This window comes from Apis mellifera, linkage group LG4 (genome assembly GCF_003254395.2).
Source record: "Apis mellifera strain DH4 linkage group LG4, Amel_HAv3.1, whole genome shotgun sequence".
Taxonomy (NCBI): Eukaryota; Metazoa; Arthropoda; class Insecta; order Hymenoptera; family Apidae; genus Apis; species Apis mellifera.
In genome coordinates this window covers 10196885-10218805 of record NC_037641.1, presented here as the reverse complement: position 1 = coordinate 10218805, position 21921 = coordinate 10196885, and the positions used below count along the sequence as shown (strand labels likewise).

Here is a 21921-nt window from a genome sequence, read left to right as displayed (position 1 = left end):
TAAAATTAAAAATAATTATTTATATTTAAAAATGCGTATAAAATTACAAAATAGATATGTTAAACATATGATAATTTTATTTAAGAAAAAATATTTGTTTTGAATTCTAATTGTTATTTACTATATCTTTGAATTGTTAATTATAAATATTATAGAATAGCTGTTTGAGAAAGAAATTACAAATTGTGACAGCATTAAGTGATATAATTTATATCGCGTACAGCAACAGCCACCGATTTCTGAGGTGTCGCTTTCTGATAGTCTATTTTTACCGAAGACGACTCAAGGCAGTCAGAAAGTTGGTATAGCGACGACTAGGCGCTATTATAAAGCATCGTGTGCTCAGCGTGCTGTAATTCATTTAAGTGAACGTTGTAGATAAGAAAAAAAATCTTACAGAAAAAAATTAATATAGTGCTTTATTCGTTGAAAAATAAAAATATACAAGTGGTGAAGAAAGCTTAAATAAACGACACGCTAAAGCCTTTAAAAGATTGAGCATTTGGACGACTCCATTGGAAGAAAGGTTCAGTTACGTATGTAGGTGAATCGAAAAAAAAGCAAATGTTTAATGTTAAACGATGTAGCTGGAGCATAAAATTTTCTATCATGTTTGTAAAGAAATTTATGGTAGTCTGTTTGATATAAAAATAAATCTTTCTTCCGTATTTCGCTTTCTTTGCATAAGTTATACATGAACGAGTTAATACTACCGGCGATACTAGTGACTGCTAGCCACTAAGTGCCGCACTGACGGAATTGCCGCGGTTGTGTGCCTAGTCAGCCACCTCTTGTGTCTGACCGGCCACATCCGTGCGTGCCAGGGAATATTTTGTAAGATGCGATTTTGTCTCTCATGGCGAGGGAGCCTTCGTCGTGAGAATCGTTCACTTTCCGTACGGTCCACTTTGTTCGAAGTATTAGTACTCGCGGATTACGTAAATTGGAAAAAAAAATTGTAGCAAAAAGGAAAATCATCGTAAGATAAGGAAGAAAGAAACGAGCGAACTGTGAGTTCACGTCAAAAATGAGGAGAGCACCGTTTGATAAGTAAATTTTCATTTTCTTCTTTCATTTCGAAAAGAAATTAGGAAGAAAGAGAAAATTAATAAAAAAAATAAAAAATTTCTCATTATATCTCTTTTTGTGAATGTTTTGCGTTATTCTTTTTGCCAATCGAACTGTGCTTAAATGCGATGCTTTAATAACTAAGTTGTTTAATACACTATTTTCAAGTATAAGAAATTTAAAATAATCATGCTATTTTTTATTCATTGACAAATTCTTTTCATGAGTAATATTAATGATATATTTTAGCAAAGAAAAAAAAAAAAAGAAATCGGTATTAACGTTGATTATAAAAAAATTTGTTTTTCAATACCAAAAATTTTTATAGTAAACGTTAATATCGTTTTTACTTATCCAAAATATCTTTCTCAGTAATTTGCGTTCAATTTTAAAATCGCCAAATTTCTCTTACCAAATAATCTATTTAAAGTAACAGATCAATCATGTTATTCGTTGTTAAAATAATATTTTTTAAAATTCTAAAAATTATTAAATTTAATTAATTTGATAGATTACAAATTTAAGAGTGTATTAAATATATTTTATTATGTAGTAGTTTTTTTTTTTTAAATTATTTATAAAACAAAATTGTCTTTCTTTTGAAGTTTATTTTATATTTTACACTGTAATATATTTTAACTTTTATAAATATCGTTTCATTTACTTTTTATTGTTTACTTCAGCTTATTTTAATTTTGATCGTTTTTTCGATTAATTTTATTCCTAATAAATACAGAACTGGTAGTACACCCCGAACGCAACTGCTCAAACTGTTACTGCGTATTACGTTACAACAGATAAATTTAGCATTTCTTTTGCACAGAACCTCATTGTACCGCTGCCAATACTGCAACGCGGAATTAATTGGCTGCTTGGAAGATAACCAATTTCCTTCGATAAAAAAAATCCGATTAATTCAATGATATATATATATATATCATTAAATAATATATGCAGTCTTATTACATTTATATCTATTACATTTTAATCTAATAACATAACATTACAATATCTTCTAAAAACAAATTATAACACGACATTTATAATTTCTTTCTAAATTGAATAAGAATAAAGAATATTTATTATAATACTATTGATTTTCTTTCTAAAACAAATAGAATAGAATATTTTTTTTATAAATTCTTTTCTAGAATAAATAAAATAGCGTATTTTTATAAGTTCAATCATTTGTAAAGTGAACTCTTATAAAAAAGATACAGCCACAGTTTCGCTCTTTTTTTCTCCTTCCTTCTATAAATACATAATATCTATATATTATGTTTCATCAATCATAAATCACAAATTAATTAATACGAATTACATTAAATAATTATTTCAAGATTTATTCTTAGATTTTAATATTATTTAACATATTTAACTATCTTAAAAATGGCTTCGAAATAATATAAATTTTTACCCTCGATTAATCTTCACATTCAGCTAATTGTAAGAAAATAAAGCAAGTACAATATTTAACATTGTGAACGGTTTATACAAAAACGTAGATTAAACAATTACCATTCCAACAGACATAATAATACGACACGGGACGTTTTGAGCAACACGTATAGTTCATATAGAGTCGCGTCTGATTCAAAGGATGCAGAGTATCAGTACAGCGTAAATTATAGCAATATACAAGAGAAAAATTATCTGCAACGAAGTGTTTCTGCGGACAATGTTGTAATACGTTCCCGCGGTTTTAAACCCTCTGATAGGCACGATCCCGTGAAGAGGAACTTCCTTGAGAATCTTACTTCAAAAATATTGCATTTCGATATGGTGAGTATTTTTTTACATTTAATGAATTAAATATTTAATATGTTTGAAACATGAATAAGATATAACAGTGATTATATTTAAAATTAAATACGTTGCATTAAATAAATACTAACAATGATAATTATACAAGTAAATTTTATAATATTATCTTCTTATACGGAATAAATACTTCAATTAGCTTTTCCAAACAATGAAAACATATACAACGTATTTAGAATTGACCTATAATAATTTTATGCTTCAATAACTTTGTAAACTTGACTAGTTTATATTCGTTGATGTATTTATATCATCTATTTGTACTTTAATATGAATTTATAAATAATTATAATAAATAATAAATACTAATTTTTATATTAATTATCAATTTTTATTTTGAAGGAGAGTAATGAAAGTGCGCCAGTCAACTTACAAAAATTACTCACTCCTGCTGCAGATTCGCAGGGAATTATGCAATCTAAAAATAGTAAGTTAATTAAATAAAAAATATTATTTATATATAAAAATTTAATTTGTAATTCATAACACAATATATAATTACTAATGTTATTAATCAATAATTTAAACATAATCGGATATATAGAAACTTTTTGCAGGAAAAATGTTTGCATCTTCATATTTTTACGCGCCAACACATCCAACCGTTGAGGATCAAGTTGAACTCGCTCGGCGAATTTCGCATTCGTTAAGCGATGTAAAAAATATGAAAAGTAAAGGTCAATCTATGTATGTGAACAGAAAAAAAAGATCGGTTAAATGGATTCATGATGGCAATGGTACGTATTGTACATAATATATTTATATTTACATATTAATAAATCTGATAAACGCCAATCATTATGCGATTATTTATTTAATTATTCAAATGGCATTACAGGCGTAGAAGACGCAGAAGAACCTTTAACACCTGTTCACAGAGTAAGTGGTGTGTGTTCCAAATTGCAATGTATATATTTTTATATGTATTTTCAGTAAAGCTTATATAGGATGATATAAATGCTAATTGTTTTGATAAATATTCAATCTAATCTTTTATTGGTGGCATTTTATTGAAAATATTGTTTTAATAGGATAAAATTCCATTAAAATGCATGATGAACCCGCATGGAAAAGTATTGGATATACATGGTATTCAAGCTTTAGGGGAAGAAGTAAATATAGAACCAATGCCAAAAAATCCCGAAAAACTTTTTGATATCGTTCGTGATTTAAACAATCAAAGAGGCCGTGGTAATAAAGTGTTTACATATATATTAACAATTTTATTATATATATATATATAACACCAATTCGCTTGAATAGTATTTTTTTTACATAACTTAAAAAATATTATTTCAAGATTTGTGTATTTTGAGAAAATATAATAATATAATTTATAGGTGCTGAAATATTCGCAAAACGCAGAAAAAGATCTGAGAAATGGGTTGTAGACAAAGATCAACCACAAACGCCAAACACACTTGGTATGCCAAAAATGCCAATATATATGGGAAAATCGGTAAGATAATTATTTTAATTATTAAAAAAATTTTCAAAAATATTAAATGAAATTAAATTTCAATATTATATATTAGATACAGGAAATGAATGGCAGTTCAAAATATTCAAGTCTTCCTTCGCCTATTGTACCTGAACCAACCAATGAGAAATCATTTTATAATCCTTTTACCGTGGACTTGTCTTTAGATAATATAAATCAACCGACGACAGGTGCGTAAATTTTAAACAAAAGTTTATATCTTCTTTATTTTACGCAATCTAGCTGGCAAATATTTATTTGGCAATGTTCCATTTCATATTCTAGTTTAATTTCGAATTGTTTTCATATCGTGAATAAATACAATTTTCAAGGACTTAAATTCTAGCTAGACTACTTCATATCTATTTCTAGTCGATCTAAATCATTCTATTCTTTCCATTTACTTTCACTATCAATGTACATCTTATATATAAAATAATAATATGATCATCAATTAAAAGAAAGGAAAAAGAAAATCGTTCTTAGATATTAAAAGCATCAAACGATCTATATATGCACACAACCGGATGTTAAACTTGTTTGTTAAAACTTCGACAAGAGTTCAACAACCTAGAAAGCTTCAATTGGCAAACGACATCGATGTTATTCAATCGATGCGTGACTACCGCCGCATTCTTTTTCATTGTATATCTAAAATAAACAGCTATCTGTACATCATTGCCAATCTATACCTTTACACTGATTAATGCTATTAATATAATATACAAATTAAACTGCATTGACATTTAATAATGTAGTAATGAAATTTTTTTTGACATACGAATAACATACAATAACATATAAAACATAACCTAAATCAAGCTCATGAAAATGCTTTACATTTAACCACCATAATTACATTTTAATCATCTAAAAATATTTCAGGCCGAAATCAAAATCGATGTAATGGTAAAGAGTGCAACCATTTAACTGAAGTAAAAAAAATTTATTTAAGAGAAGTGGCTGTTGGTACTGATAATGATTTTCCTTTTGATAAATCTCGATCGTCGTCGATAGTTGAGAAATCACGTCGAATTACTTTCGAGCCTGATATCGATCGACATAACAATTATCATGCCAGAAATAACACTAGTGAAAATATGAGATATGAAATCACTAACAGACGTAACTATAATAATTACAATAAGGCTTTGCTGAATAAATCTAATGCATATCACGCTACTAACAAAGAAATTAAAAATTATGTGAAAGAACAACGGTTAACGGAATGTGTAAAAAGCACTGTTAATGATAAAGAAAAATTTGTAAATACTCAACGGGAAATTGATAATGAAGAAAACGAATACACACCAATACCGGTCAAACAATTAATACAAGAATTTGAGAAAACATGTAGACCAGTTTTGCAGTACAAACAATTCAGTCCAAAGGTTATTCCAATTGTACAACAGTCTCCTCTTGATAACGATATAACGCGATTTTTTGAAACACAAAACTCGATTAAATACAACTCTGAAGAAAAGCATAGGAGGTGAGACAGAATGAAATTTAAAATTACAAATAAATTATAAAATTCTATTTATTCGTATGATAAATAGATAAAATTTATCGAATTATAATTATAAACTAATGACAGGACATTCGAAACCTCGAAATCTCGAAATCTTTCGGAAATCAAAAAGTTTGGAAATCATAAATCTCGAATTGTGCTTGTGTTAAGATTTTCGATCCATTTTAATGAATTTCGAGAGTTTCGGATTTCAAGAGTTTCGAAACTTCATAAAATCTCGGATTCGAATTTCGCGAATCTAAAAATTAGATTTCGAATTTCGAAATCTCTGTTCGAAAATATTATTTTACTTGATTATAATACAGAATAAATGAACGACAAAGATACGAAGAAGAAAGATACCAAGATCACTGTACCAATGGTTTCATTTCTACCGATGACACGGAATATACAAGTGATGGAACCGATTCCCAAACGAACGACTATAGCGAGGAAATAATCTACCGTGAAAAGTCAGAATCCTCGAGTATAATGAACGGCGATCAAGAATATTCGTCGATTTATCGCGAGGAATGTTCCTCCAGTCGACGTCGGTCCGTCACTTCCGAAGAAGTAGAGAACTTTTGCAACAATGGAAACGAGAAATTCGTAAATACAGAGTCGGAAGTTCCTCCGGAAGCGAAGTCGTTATTGCTCTCGATGATTGCTTCTCAGGAGGACATTTTGGAAACTATTAAACATTTGCGTAATACGCCCGTTCTGGACAATTTATTGCATGGCGTTTCGCCGGATTGTAAATTCACCGATGTGTGTCCAGATTCAAGCGATGTAGGCAAGTTAACCCGCATGCGCTTCTATTTTCTTAATATTTGCATTACTAACTATTTATATTTCATTCTCATTTTATGTATATTGTTAAAATCTGATAAGTCTATTTTGCATATATCATAGAAAAACGAGGAATTTTTAAAAATCTTTTATTTTATTCTTGCAGGTAAAAAGCTTTATGAAAATAATACCTACACAGGACCAAAACTTGCTAGTGTTCACAATCTAGCTAATTATAATACGGCACCTCGAGGATGGGATCAATCTTTGACATATTATCGACCAATAAAATTCGAGAAATCACAAGAAATTGTTTATTCTGATTTTTAAATATAATTTGAATAATAGCAATATTACGTATATCGGTAAGTTTTAATATTTTACTTTGTTTAATTTAATATTTAATTAATTTTCAATTTGAATAATAAGAATTAAAATAATTTCTTCTTCTTTCAGAAATCAATGAATATAATTACAGAATTGTTTTTTGAATATTAGATTATTTGACTTTTTCCCGTTATAATTCATCTTTTTTTTTTTCTGATATAAAAAGATAACAGATTGACAATAATCATTGTAAACAAGATTCTGCATCAAAAGAAAATAAATAAATAAATGTATATTTATTTATTTATTATTAGATATATGTGTAATATATTGTGCAGTACGCATATATTTTGAAGCTTCGTTTTGTTTGATATAACTCTATATATATTTTCTCCATTATTGAAATCTTGCTTCTTATTTATGCCCTTTATTTATGCTTTTTAGCGGTGTTATTGCATTTTACTTTATAATATTATTTCAATAAATATTGTTTTCATAACAATAAGATGTATCTTAAATATTTTATCCATATTTGTAACTATATTGATTATATTATAAATACATGTATATTAATTAAAAAAAATGAAAGAGATGAAGTATAATTTATTTATCATTAATTCCATAATTCGAACTTATTTATCATTATAATATTATTCTCGATAATATGACTCGATATAATGTGATCGATGTAACATGATAATTTTTAAGTGTTAATTCAAAACAAATATTAAAAGATATCAATTTTAATTAAATATATTTGTGAAAATATTCTATTTTGTCATTTTTATCAAACTAACATGAGATATACAATTAGATTATTTATATCTTTCTTATATCAAAATATAAGTATATATCTAGTAATATACATATATACATAATATTTCTTCATAGAAAAAAATATAAAACAACAGAAGTAGCAGAGTTCTCAACCGATTCTGTATGATATTATTATATGTAGTAAATATTATATTATGCACTGCTACAATATTTATTTATCATTGTAGAACAGATAATTTAAGCATTTTAAATTTACTAAATATTTTTCGCTATTTCATATTGTAAACCGATGAATAAACGATAGCAGTAGACATTATCTTCTTCCAACTTTGACGTAATAATATGATGGCGCGGAGTCGTAACGTAGAGAAACGATATAAGTAGAGGAAGAGTGGGTGATTGTTTCATTAACGACTGAAAGTCTGGAGTGGTGAGTTGATTATGTCGTGGCTCGAATTTTTGTTGATCTCATTTTTTCTATTCTTCACCCATGGAGCGAGCATTCCAAAAAGGCAAACACAAGTTTGTGGTTACGAGGTATTCGAAAATTAATTCTTTATTTCAAAACAAGTAATAATCGATTGAATGATAAATTTTTTTATTCACAGTTTTATATCTTACATAAAGATATCGCTGGACCGTATTAATATCAGACTATTTTTATTTTTATTTTTACTTGATCATTTTAAAAATTATTCTAATTAAAACGATCAAATTTATATTTATATAGGCGCTAAATATTTAAAGTTCTCAAATAAAAATAATTTTTTGAACATAAATAATTTGGATAAAATTATACAAAATTCTTAAAATTCTTTGTATGACATGTAAAATTTTTTGTATTATCATTTTTCATTTCATTATTTTCCATCGTTCTCATGGATATATTCTCTTCTTCCTGTTAATTAGTATTTCTTAAATAGTAATTTACAATAAATATAATGTTAGACGCATAATTAATCACAATATGTTTTATGAAAAACTCGTTCTTAAGACAACATAGAATAGTAAATATATAAATAATTAAGTACAATAATTAATAATATTAATTATTTAAAAATTGAGTAATATTTTAATTAAATTTCATTCAATAAAAAAAATCTTTAAAAAATAAGATTATATAAAATAAGTTATGATAATGTGATTAATTTGGTTGATTGATCATGGCAATAATATTCAAATTCAAATTCTATTTCGTGAATATCAATTAAAAAATAAAGGTCATTTTTATTTCTATTTACATATATTTGTACATACATTTATTGACGTACATATGTACAATAATTTATAAAATTATAATTTTTTCCTCATATAATTTAAAGTAAATTTTATATATAATGATCATGAAAAATGATTGAAAACTAAATAGTTTACATGTTTCAATTTTTTTAGTGAAATATATCTTTCTATGCTTTCTTATCTGTCCAGCCTTATTTACATTTCTCAACAGTTTTTAAATTTTAAAAGATATTGAAGTGGCTCTCCATCATAAATATTTATTCATTTATATCTTAATATCACTTAAGATATCACTTATATCTGATTTTTATATTTCAAATCACAACAACATGTTAATAAAACACATAAACAGTCATTAAAATTACTCTAGTATTCTTAGATTTTCTAAATAATATATTAAAAATTGAAATAAAATATTTTTATAGTAAATTCTAGGAAATTTTTTATTATTATAGGCATGTCCTATAACGGATTCAAAAAAACTAAATATTCATTTAGTAGCTCATACTCACGATGATGTTGGTTGGTTGAAAACAGTTGATCAGTATTATTTTGGAAGTAAGTCACACATTATAATTTATTATTATTTTATATATTATATTTGTTAAAACAATATTAAATTTTGATTTTTTTTTTTTTTAACAAAGGTCGTCCAACTATTCAAAAAGCAGGTGTACAATACATTCTTGATAGTGTAATTCAAGCGTTGTTGGCGAATCCTGAAAGAAAGTAATTATTTTTATGTTATTTATAATGCAACAAAAAATTATATTACAATATTTTCTCAAATAATAATAGTATTAAATTAAAGGAAACTAATTTTATAAGTTATTCATTACAAATCATTATTAAATCATTCACACCATTTTCACATCATAAGAATTTATAAGATTTATAAGATTTATATTTATCTGATCAGATTTATTTACGTGGAAACTGCATTTTTATGGAAATGGTGGTTGCGTCAAAGCGAAAAAACCAAGCAAGATGTGCGAGATCTAATAAATCAAGGAAGATTAGAAATTATCGGTGGTGGATGGACTATGAATGATGAGGCAGTTACTCATTATCATTCTCTTATAGATCAATATACTTGGGGATTCAGGTGATAAATTTTCGATTAAATCAATAATAATTTTTCACCAAGTTTAAATTCTTTTTATTTGCATTTTAATTAATTTACACAGATATATATATTTAGGAAAAAAGGTTTAAAAGTTTAATATAATATTTTGATCCTAAAATTAATTTTTTTTCATTTTTTCAGACGTCTTAACGATACCTTTGGAAGCTGTGCAAGACCACATATAGGATGGCAGATAGATCCTTTTGGTCATTCCAGGGAACAAGCATCTTTATTTGCACAATTGGGATTCGATGGAATGTTTTTCGGTCGCCTTGATTATCAAGATAAAAACAAAAGGCTCAGAGATAAAACGATGGAATTCATTTGGAAAGGAAGTTCGAATCTAGGTAATGAGAAGCTTAAGAAGCTTAAGAAACGCAACTAGTAACAATTATTATTCTTATTATATTAACAATTTGTATTATAGGATCACGAGCAGATTTATTCACAGTTGTATTGTACAACAACTATAGCCCGCCACCTGGTTTCTGTTACGATGTCTTGTGCAATGACGAACCAATAAACGATGATCTCGAAAGTCCAGACTATAACGTTGATGACAGGGTATATATTATTCGCTTTTGAATCATTTTTTGTAAACTAACATTTCACGTATAACTGATAATTACATTTTTTAATATCTTAACGTGGAATAAATATTTTTTTGTCACTTGACAAAAAATTTTTCAAAAAATCATTTACAAAAAATGATTTGAAAACTTTTAACAAATATATTCATTGGACTTTGTTTCCTTCCTTTTTATTAATTCTATTAATAGTAATTTATCATTACTTACTTTAATACATCTCTAGTTTATTATTTCTTAATATCTTTATTGTCCATCAAAATTTATTCTCACAATCAGTTTTTAATTTGCCATTTCAATCAATTGTTTTAAATACAATACAATTGATCTCCAAATCTTTTTCGAATGAAATTGATATCTTTTGTATAACAGGTCAATAGATTTTTGCAATATGCGGTTCATCAATCTGAAGTATATCGTACAAATAACGTCATATTAACAATGGGAGGAGATTTCACTTATCAACAAGCGGAAATGTACTTTTCTAATATGGATATACTAATAAGGTAGTTTTATTTCGTTAAAATTTCTTAATTTCGTTTCACATATAAAAAATATAGGAAAAAAAGGAAGGAAAACGTCCTGTAATTTTAACATCTTCCCAGATAGCATAGAAACATCTTCTTTTTATTAAAAAAAAAAAAAATCAGTCATTAAATATATATAAAATTATCGAGTGTTATTTTCAAAAATATTTTTTGTAATTGAAAGTTATATTGACTATTCAATAATTTTCATTTTCAATATTATATCCATTAGTGTTACTAAATTGCTTCTAATTTTCAAATATATATACATTTCTTTACTTTTTATAAATATTATATTATATTTTATAAATATAATTGTAAACAGTATGCTATCTGGGATACATTGGTAAGTAAGATAATATATATTGGCAGGTCGAAAAATTAGTGAAATACGCTCAACTTCAAGCAATTTTCTACAAGACTAATAATGTAATTTTTACAATGGGCGAAGATTTTAATTATCAACATGCTGAAATGTGGTTCACTAACTTAGACAAATTGATCAGGTAAAACATGTAGAATTTCATGTAGAATATTCAAATAATTAATTTAAAAAACATGAAATATCGATATTTTTTATATAAATTTAAGTTAGTTTTTTATAATTTTTTATTTCCTTATTTTCAGTATTTTTAAATATTAGAATAATTAAACAAAAAACTTGATCATGAAACCTAATATTTTAAATAGAAACATTTTTTACACATAATAATTCATATTTATATAGATATGTAAGGGAGAGAAATAGCTCCGACGTGAATATATTTTATTCTACACCATCGTGCTACTTAAAAGCAGTACACGATGCAAAATTGCAATGGACGACGAAAGATGACGATTTCTTTCCCTACGCGAGTGATCCACATTCATATTGGACTGGCTATTTCTCCTCCAGACCAACGATCAAATTCTTCGAAAGAATGGGAAACAATCTTTTGCAAGTAAGAAATTATTTCGTTCGTATTTATAAATTATATCTGTAATTAAAAGTAAGAAAAATGAAAATACAATTCTTTCGATGCAATTCTAGATATCCAAGCAATTGTCCGCATTGACTCAATTGAAAGGTTACGAGAAAGAATTGGAACATTTTCGAGAAGCGATGGGAGTGTTGCAACATCATGATGCCGTCTCTGGAACTGAGAAACAATTGGTTGCAGATGATTATGCGCGAATATTATATAATGGTATGGAACAAGGAACGAACATTGCTTACAAAGCCTTAAGGTATTTATATTTTGAAATTTCTTTTAATTTTTAATCGAAATTTATTATCATAATTTTCATTTTATTATTACTTCTTTCATTCTTAGAAAATGGATGTTAAAAGAAAATTCACAGTTTTTAAAAGAACATATACATTCTTGCATGCAATTGAACATAAGTTCGTGTACGTACACCGAAGGCAACGATTTCATTTTAGTGATTTATAATCCTTTGAGTCAAAATGTCGTATCACCTATCCGCATTCCTGTCCAAGAAGATGCATACAAAGTTATAGATTTCTCAGGTGATGATTATTTTTTAATATTAACAATTTAAAATTACTATATGAAATTGAGATAGAAAAGAAATTTCTTAACGTGAAATGTATTAATATATCGATATATAACTTTCTTTCAAGATGGAGAAGAAGTGATTTCACAAATAGTTCCTATTCCTAATTCCGTGCATGCAATACCGGGAAGAAAGAGTAATGCTATGCACGAACTTGTATTTCTTGCATCATTGCCACCTTTGGGTTATAAGTCTTATACCATCAAAAGAGCAGAAAGTGCAAGACAAGAAGCTATGGAGGAAATCTCTATTGGTAACGAGGTATACGATTATAAAATTTATTATTAATAGAAAATTCATTTTAACTTTCCACAAATCATCAAAAATCATCTTTTGAGAATTACGATCTACAAATTTAATATCTTAAAAATTTTTTCGAAATTTACAAGTAATTAAAAATTAATATTTAGAAATTACAAATAATAATCCATTTTAATTTTACGAATTATACAAAATGTGTAAATGTATTAATAATGTATAAATTATTTCAGTTTTATAATATATGGGTGAACCAGTATAATCATATCGTAGTCGAATGGAAGAAAGAAAAAAATATGAGACTGACTCAATCGTTCCATTATTACGAAGGAATGGAAGGAAACAATATGGAATTTAAAAATAGATCATCGGGCGCATATATATTCAGACCTAGAAACATGTTCGTTAAAAATTTCGTAACACCTAATACTTTCAAAGTATACAAAGGTAATTAATTCTTTAATGAAAGGTACATCAGGAAAATGATCAAATTATATTAATAAATTTGATTCATTTTATAGGACCATTGGTAGAAGAAATTCATCAATATATCAATGATTGGGTATCTCAGGTGATTAGAGTTTACAATGGAATGGAATATGTTGAATTCGATTGGCTCGTTGGACCAATACCCATCAAGTAAGTGGATCCAATATACAAATTTTTATATTTTAAAAATAGTGGAGTAATTCAAATGAAGCGTTACAAATTATTTATACAATGAAATGAAATAAATAATGATATGAAATATTATTTTAGGGATATGATTGGCAAAGAGATAATAACGAGATATTATAGCAATTTGAATTCCTCTGGAGAATTTTACACTGATAGTAACGGTCGTGAAATGTTGAAACGAAAAAGAGATTATCGACCAACGTGGAAAGTAAATCTGCAAGAAGAAGTGTCTGGCAATTATTATCCCATCACTTCAAAAATTTCGTTGAAAGATGAAGAGAGACGTCTCAAACTTAGTTTATTAACGGATCGAGCGCAAGGAGGAACTAGTATGAAAGATGGAGAGATCGAAATGATGGTAAAATTAATTATTTTACATGCCAAAAATGTAAAAAAAAAATATATGTAAAAATGGAAAAAAATAAATATATCCATATATTATAGGTTCATAGAAGACTTCTCAAAGATGATGCATTCGGTGTAGGAGAAGCTCTCAATGAATCTGCATATGGTGAAGGTTTAGTGGTTAGAGGTTCTCACTATATTATCGGTGGTAGTATAAAAAATTTAGATGAACTTGCAATAAAAGAAAAAAATTTGGCGCTTCAACTGTTGCTTCGTCCATGGCCTTTTATTATATCTAATGAAAGTAATTTTTCAACGTATGCACAGCATTTTTCACAATATGCTACCTCGCAAGTAAGTGGTATTTACCAAATAAATGATATTTAAATTAAAGAAGTATAAATCATAAACATACCAAAAATCGTCAGAGAAATAGAAACGAGTTAGAATTTTTATTACTTTTAGAACATAGGTCTTGCCAAAGCGTTGCCACCAAATGTTCACATTTTAACTTTGGAACCGTGGAAAGAAGATTCTCTTCTACTAAGATTAGAACATATTTTCGAAATAGATGAAACTGAGAATTTATCGAAACCTGTAACAATTAATATACAAGTATGTTTCGAATTATCTTTTATAAAATATACGATGCTGTACATAAAAATACATTATACATTAATATTTAATTTATTTTCATGATTTTGTTACAATAGGATTTGTTTAAAACTTTTACGATCGTATCCGTTAAGGAGACTACATTAGGTGGTAATCAATGGTACAAGGATATGAATCGTTTGAAATGGGATGCTGAGACGAATGATATTCTTTATTCGGAAGAACAATATCAGCCTGTAGAAATTAAAGACGGTATCATAAATATAATCTTGAAACCAATGGAAATACGAACGTTTATCCTTAAAATAGTACCAAAGCGTCTAAATAAGATTCTCTAAATTGGAAAGAAACAATTTATTTTTAAAAATTAAAAATTTTAAAAATTATGTTTATTGTATTTGATATGTATACGATAATAAATTTATTGTTATTGTTATCATTATTTTATTAAAATAAGATATAATAAATACAATATTTCTATTTTATATTTTTTTAACAGCATCTTTACTTTTTAAAGAATAAAAAACAATAATTTTTATATATTTTCTTTTTACTATAAATAACATATTTATTTTTCGTTATTGAAAATATTAATTTTTATAGCAAAAAAATATATTTCTTTTCGTAGCAAAATATATTTTTCTTCAAAGCGAAACGTGATATTTCGAATTACTTAAAAGATGTAATACAATTTAACTATTTTTATACTGAAAAAAACATTTTCTTTTCATTTTTTTTATATTACTTATTTTTCATCGTATTATTTTAAATATCGTATGAAATAGATCAGATAGAAATAGAATCAGAAGAGTTATTAAAATTTTTATCGATTCTTTATTTTCATCATAATAAAAAATAATTCATCATAATAAAACATTATTTTTTCACTTTTTTCAACGCTTGAATGTTTATTGAAAGATTTCGAGCATTACAAATATAAATAAATAATTCACACTTACTCTTGATTTTGATAATAGGTGTTGAAAATGTCTACCTCCCTTCTCGATACACAACTTCAGTCTTTTACGGAACGACTTTGAATTTGAACAGTTTAATCTTCACTTCAATTTTCTTACACTTGTCTATAATTCGCATCTGCAGAATATTTTCGTTGTATATCGACGTTTTGTACACCAAAATTTTCAAATAATCCCACACTAAGAAATCCCACACTGAGAAATTCAAATCGGGAAATCGAGCAAGCCACACGATGGCATTCCGCGTTGTATCCATCTATCGGGATATTTTTCAAATATTGCATGACATCGGGGCCGAAATGGATCGATAATCCGTCACATAAACCATATATTTCTTCTCATGTGTAAACTCACACCTTCCAATAATTGCGGTAGAACAATTTTCAAAAATTCCAAATAAATCTCTCTCGTAAGGTATACCGATAAAAAGAATAGGCCTATCAATTTATTGTTCAACACTCTCAGCTGTGTGGCATTCATGTTAAATTCCCTCCGACATTTATTTTGCACTACGCAATGTGGATTTTTCTCCGCTCACGTATGTTGCGCGCGTTGAAAGTTCCAGATTGCGAGTATCGCTTCGTCGGTAAACAAAATGAGATTCGTGAGAGTCGAATCTTGGTTGCACATCCGTTGTATCAAGATCGAAAAAGTCAATTTTTGGAAGAAATTTTTGTATGTTAATTCTTGTGCACGTGCAATGTTACAGGTGCATTTTATTCTCTCTTAAAATTTTCCACGCGAATATGTGACTAATTCCTCGCTATTTCACGCGTACTTATACTCGGATTGTTCTCGATTTAATGAAGCATCGCTTTTTCTATCACAATCGTTTTCTCCTCGATAATTACGATTTTGCTTGATGAAACTGCCGTGATTACGTAAACGCTGGAACGTTTTTCTCGTTCGGTATTCTCTGTGTTGGAAAATGCTGTGCGTATATTTTTCTCGCCTTGTACCTGATCGTTTTCCTGTATATTTGAATCATATCCGTCATTTTCGTAAACGAATATCGTTTTATTTTTTTCGATAAAATGATCCTCGATTCATTACACCGAATGGAATTGTTTCGTACAATTTCACGTCGCAATAAACATTGAAATGTTGTAGATAAAGTGCACTATGTTTATTATTTTCGCTTTGTTCGCCGTTTATGGATATTGAAACGAGAAATATTAGAGTGTAAGTGGAATAGAAGCGATTGTTAACGTAAGTCGATTGAATTGTGTTAAATGAGCTGATATATTGACCTTGTGATATTCAAATTATGTTTTTCTTCGTTGAAAATACCTACACCTGAAAGAAAAAGTATAATGTATTTAAAATTGTATTTATGTGATTAATAAAATGTATTAATAAAATAGGTATATTGAATAATGTGATAATATAATTAATTGTATATAAAATGATAAAAGTATAAGTAATCGATTCGAAAAATTATTATTGAAATTATTGTAAAAAATTCAATTTGATAAGCGATACTAATGCCAAATGCATTGCAATGTGAGATCGCATATAGCCGACATTAACATAATTGTAGAACTAGAAACCGTTAGTTGAATTTGATAATAAAATAATAAATAATATTCTTGAATATTAGAAATAAGAATTATTCCTCAAGAGTCCTCGCAAGAAATCCTCTTATTATTTTTCTATTATTCTTAAAGATTGAATTTAAAATAAGATTGCAATTGAAAAAATAGGAAGAACAGATATTTTGTTACAAAATATCATAATGTACATAAAAACTTCTGCATTTTACATTATATTTACATAAATTATTATGAAACAAATAAAGATGATGATTTTTCATTACGTATATTTTTTTAATTGTTAATAAATTAAGATTAAAAATAAAATTCTTATCCTACAATTATTTTTTTTACAAATATTTTAAATTAACAAAAATATTAAAATTTGTTAAAAATAAAAATATTTGCTCAAATTATTTACAACATTGTTATAATTTATAAATTAATGATTAATATAATATCATTATAATGTAGATATATTGTAGATTATATTTTTAAAAATAAAATTAAATTTTTTCTAAAATACTAATTACAATAAATATCCTTTTTAAATGTTTAAAAAAATATATAAATTTTATAAGATAATTTCGTATAATAATATAAATATAAGTATAAAAGAGTAAATAATAAGACAAGGACAGAGATAGGATAAAAATATGAAAATCAGCGCCATCTTCAGAGTGCCGTAAATGAAACTCATATAGAAAGGATAGAAAATAATTGAAAAAGGATAGAGATAGATAAGAATTGACTATTACCGCCATCTTTTGAAAATTAAAAATATCTCTTCAAAAATAGGTAATGTAGAATAATGGTGCTAGTCGACAATTCCTCTTTGTTATCCAATCTTTAAAAAAGTATCTTTATTACTCCATAGATGACGCTGACGGTCAATTCTTTCCTTATTTCTATCCTTTTCTTATTATTTTCTGTCCTTTTTATGTGAGTTTCATTTACGGCACTCTAGAGATGGCGCTGATTTCCATATTTTTACTTTATCTCTATCCTTCTTCTACTATTTTCTCTCCTTATCTATACAAAGTAATCATAAATAAAGTGAAAAATATTGTTCAAAGAAATGATATTATTAATGATATTGATTTGGCGGGAAAAATTTGAAAAATCTTGTATATTATTTGAAGTTAGATATCATTCTTTTGACATCATAGAACCTGTAACCTTTTATTATGTAAAATTCTATCAACAAAATTTCCAAATAAATTATTAAATTTTTTGAAAGTTCTTGTAAGAAATCTGAGATGACATCTCAGAATAATAAATACATTTTTTCATTAATACCAAATTATATTAGCAAAAACATTACGTACAATAATTTATATTTAATTACTTATCACAGTAAGTTAACAAAATATTACCAAAATTATAAAATTAATCATTCATTTGCATTATAAAAGAAAATAAAAGATTTCCCTTATTATCTACAACATTTAGATATTTTTATATTATTATATTAAAATAGAATATAGAGTATATATAATATAAATATAATATAAAAAAGATACATAATATTGTGGTATAATATTATGTACAATATTGTATTTTTCTAAAATATTGATAAGATAATAATATATCGATGAATATATTCGAAATATTTGCTATACATTGTATTTATATATATGTATTAGATGACGTCAGAAGATGATGCTTGGATTCAAACTCTTATCACAGTAACTCCAGAAGAGGATGCAACATTAAGAAAAATTGCGGACACAACGATAATATCATCAACACCGGATGTAAACTTAGTCCTTGATCCTGATGAAATCGTATTGAGACGACCGCTTAGACAATTTGTAGATACTAAAGAAGCAAAAGATAAGGAACCAGAAGAGCCAGAAGAGTTGGAACAGCCAGAAGAGGTAGAACAGCCAGAAGAGGTAGAACAGCCAAAAGAGGCAGAACAACCAGAAGAAAAACCCAAAGAAGATGCAGAAGTTCAAACATATTTACAGGGAATACCAATCGTACATATTTCCATTGAATACCGAGATGAAGCCTCACAAACGATGTATATGCATCCACCATACCCACCTTTACAATATTTTAGAGATATCATGAGTATGTGGATTTCTCATTCTTTATTATAATTATTTACCGCACATATCTTCTTTCTTATAGGAATATGAAGTAATAAAATTAAAATTAATTGCTTCGTAACATTTTTTAGGATATTTATACATTAGAAATATAGAAAAACACATTTTTAATTTCTATTAAAATATACGCCATATAGCATCTATGAAAGAAGGTCCCATGCCCGATATAAAGAGGAGCAACGTAGCTGCAACTATTATTAGCTTCCATCCCGAAACACCGCAAGATGTTGTGATCGATCAACTATCCACGGACGTCACGGACGAAGAACGTGAAGAATTCGTTTCTAAACTTAGCGACGAAGAAGAAAGGGACATGGATATCACTGAAATATTACATTTTATATTATTACGTGTATTTTGGATAGATGATCCGACCAGTCAAATACAAGCTGAGACTGCGGATAAAACTGTGCAAACTTATATCAAATATAATAATCGCACGAAAATCTTCGTCATAGATAATCAAGTACAAACTGATTTGAGTTGCGAACCGAAAGAATCTAATACGATGCTTTTATCGGATTATTGGGAAACAAAAAATATGATATTGAATTACTTGGAAGATTGTATTACTAAGGGAATTGAAGTTAGAATTATAGTAGATGATATAATAGATGAAATCATCGATAAATGTGCCGAAATAGTTAGATATCCCATGAAAGAACAAAGCATACAAACTATAGCTACATATAAATTAGACAAAACAGAAAAAGATGTATTGAAAAAATTAAAACTCGATATGATCGTAGATCCCTTAGAAGCATCGATTATTGTCTTACCTTTGATAGATGATTTGTTGCAAACAGTTTGCGATAATGTATCTAAAAATGCAGCTAAAAATGTTAAGATCATTTTAAATAAAATACTACAACGGACGACAAATATAATAACAAAACTTATGGAACTAGAAAAACAAGCACAGCGTTAGTATCAATATACGTTAAAATGTTACGTTATTAAACTGTCGTTGTCATTGAATTAAAAATTTCATAGTCATTCCTTCACACATTATTTAGCATTAAAATAAGATTTAATCAAGTATTTAATTCATTATCTTACAATAATATTTTTATATCGTATTTTAGGCAAACCAATAGATCAAGTGTTAGCTAAAAGAAAGAAGAAAATTCTTGAATTGTTGTCGAAGAAAGAAACAGAAACAATTGCTACACAAACGAGTATTGCAGCAATTTCTGAAGTCAAAAAAATTATAAAATCGAAAGAAGTTTTATGTTCCGTCTGTAGAAGACAGTCAATGTGTCAATATTGTACGAGTAGTCAAAAAATTGAAGGTGTCCCACAAGAAGAGTTTAAAATTCTTCGAACGCAAGATATATTGCTAGCATATAAACCCTGTTATATTATGACCAAAATATCCCAAGAAGACGAAACCTTTGAAGTCACTTGTCCAGAAAAAAGTTTGAAATCTTCTTCAAAACTTCAAATTTGTTCCTCGATGGATTCAAAAGAATCTCGTCATACAATTTGTGTATTTTTACAATCTGGTAAACTTGAACCTCGAGGTAAATATATTTAATGAAAAAAATTTTATATTTATTATAATTACTACTTATTATTTACTTTTTTATTTATTTTTTATTATTTTTCAGAATCATTTAATGAATGGTCTTACGTAACTGAGGCTACGATAATGAAACCATGTTCCATAAAAGGTAAAATTTATTATTATTATTTATATATAATATATACATTTTAACATGAATTTATTATTAAACATATTATTAAATAATAAATATATATATTAAATTATATTTTATAGAATCCACGAATAGCTCAAGTCAAACAACTGTAAGTTCGCTAGATCCATCATTTCAGCCAGTTTTGTGTAGCACCCATAGTACATTATCTTCCCAAGCAGCAACCGCTTTGCAAATATTAAAAAATACATTTTGTACCCGAGAAACTTGTATTATTTCCTCGCAACAAACTTCGCTTATGGAGAATGAAAAAGTTTATAGTTGCAGTAAATTAAGTTGCAATGCATGTTTAACTATAAATAACACAAGCTGTACACAACAAACGTGTAAAGCTTTCTCAAAATTACATTTACCTAATACAAATACATGTGATATTCAATGTCCTATGAAATCACATGGAGATGGTTTTAAAATTATTCCTATACATCTTTCTAAAGATTCTTCTACTTGCAATTAATATACAAATTAAAATATTATTTTACATATATTTATAATTATAATTAAATGTATACATTACAATAATTAATACATTCTTAAGATATTTATTTGAACAGAAATAAATGCATATACACTGTTTAAGTATTCTCAGCCAAGCTATCTATATGTCGTAAACATAAACATTCATATTATATAATACATTCGTGATATTACATTCATTTATTATATACGCCTCGCATAAAAATAATTATATAAATTATATACATACATAATTATATTTCGTACATAATTCTTAAATTAATTACAATGAAACATGTATAAAAATATATTTATGAAATTTCTCTCATATTGTAGTTTATAAAGCTTATGTAAATAAAACATTATAAAAATATATATACTATTGCTTATATTATATTCATATAAAGTTCATATATT

General features: G+C 26.8%; 3 protein-coding genes across 9 annotated transcripts; all 3 read left to right on the top strand.

Annotated features, from left to right (window-relative positions):
* Positions 1–87: 87 nt before the first annotated feature.
* On the top strand, positions 88–7497 carry LOC724481. 6 transcript variants are annotated; one of them, XM_026440280.1, is made up of 12 exons: positions 88–1010; positions 2598–2850; positions 3232–3316; positions 3447–3626; positions 3728–3768; positions 3921–4080; positions 4230–4348; positions 4425–4560; positions 5255–5861; positions 6206–6672; positions 6835–7033; positions 7125–7497. In XM_026440280.1, the coding sequence occupies exons 2-11, from the start codon at positions 2848–2850 to the stop codon at positions 6996–6998; spliced, it is 1962 nt and encodes a 653-aa protein (XP_026296065.1). In that variant the 5' UTR covers positions 88–1010; positions 2598–2847; the 3' UTR covers positions 6999–7033; positions 7125–7497. The 6 variants fall into 6 exon arrangements, with proteins under 6 accessions (XP_026296065.1, XP_006567357.1, XP_026296069.1 ...); XM_006567294.3 differs by having other exon boundaries at positions 88–1050; XM_026440284.1 differs by having other exon boundaries at positions 137–531.
* Positions 7498–8155: 658 nt separating this feature from the next.
* On the top strand, positions 8156–15176 carry LOC552249 (lysosomal alpha-mannosidase). Of its 2 annotated transcripts, none has more exons than XM_026440279.1 (17): positions 8156–8309; positions 9467–9569; positions 9659–9740; positions 9931–10116; positions 10279–10484; positions 10565–10701; positions 11097–11230; positions 11979–12192; positions 12282–12478; positions 12565–12761; positions 12876–13069; positions 13300–13513; positions 13588–13705; positions 13826–14102; positions 14189–14443; positions 14555–14704; positions 14803–15176. In XM_026440279.1, exons 1-17 carry the CDS (start codon positions 8214–8216, stop codon positions 15040–15042), a joined length of 3000 nt encoding a protein of 999 aa, XP_026296064.1. In that variant the 5' UTR covers positions 8156–8213; the 3' UTR covers positions 15043–15176. The 2 variants fall into 2 exon arrangements, with proteins under 2 accessions (XP_026296064.1, XP_026296062.1); XM_026440277.1 differs by lacking the exon at positions 11097–11230 and adding an exon at positions 11624–11757 and having other exon boundaries at positions 8157–8309.
* Positions 15177–18281: 3105 nt separating this feature from the next.
* Positions 18282–21891, top strand: LOC113218737. The gene is made up of 6 exons (XM_026440285.1): positions 18282–18569; positions 18860–19292; positions 19468–20253; positions 20416–20853; positions 20941–21003; positions 21111–21891. The coding sequence occupies exons 2-6, from the start codon at positions 18860–18862 to the stop codon at positions 21503–21505; spliced, it is 2115 nt and encodes a 704-aa protein (XP_026296070.1). The 5' UTR covers positions 18282–18569; the 3' UTR covers positions 21506–21891.
* Positions 21892–21921: the final 30 nt, after the last annotated feature.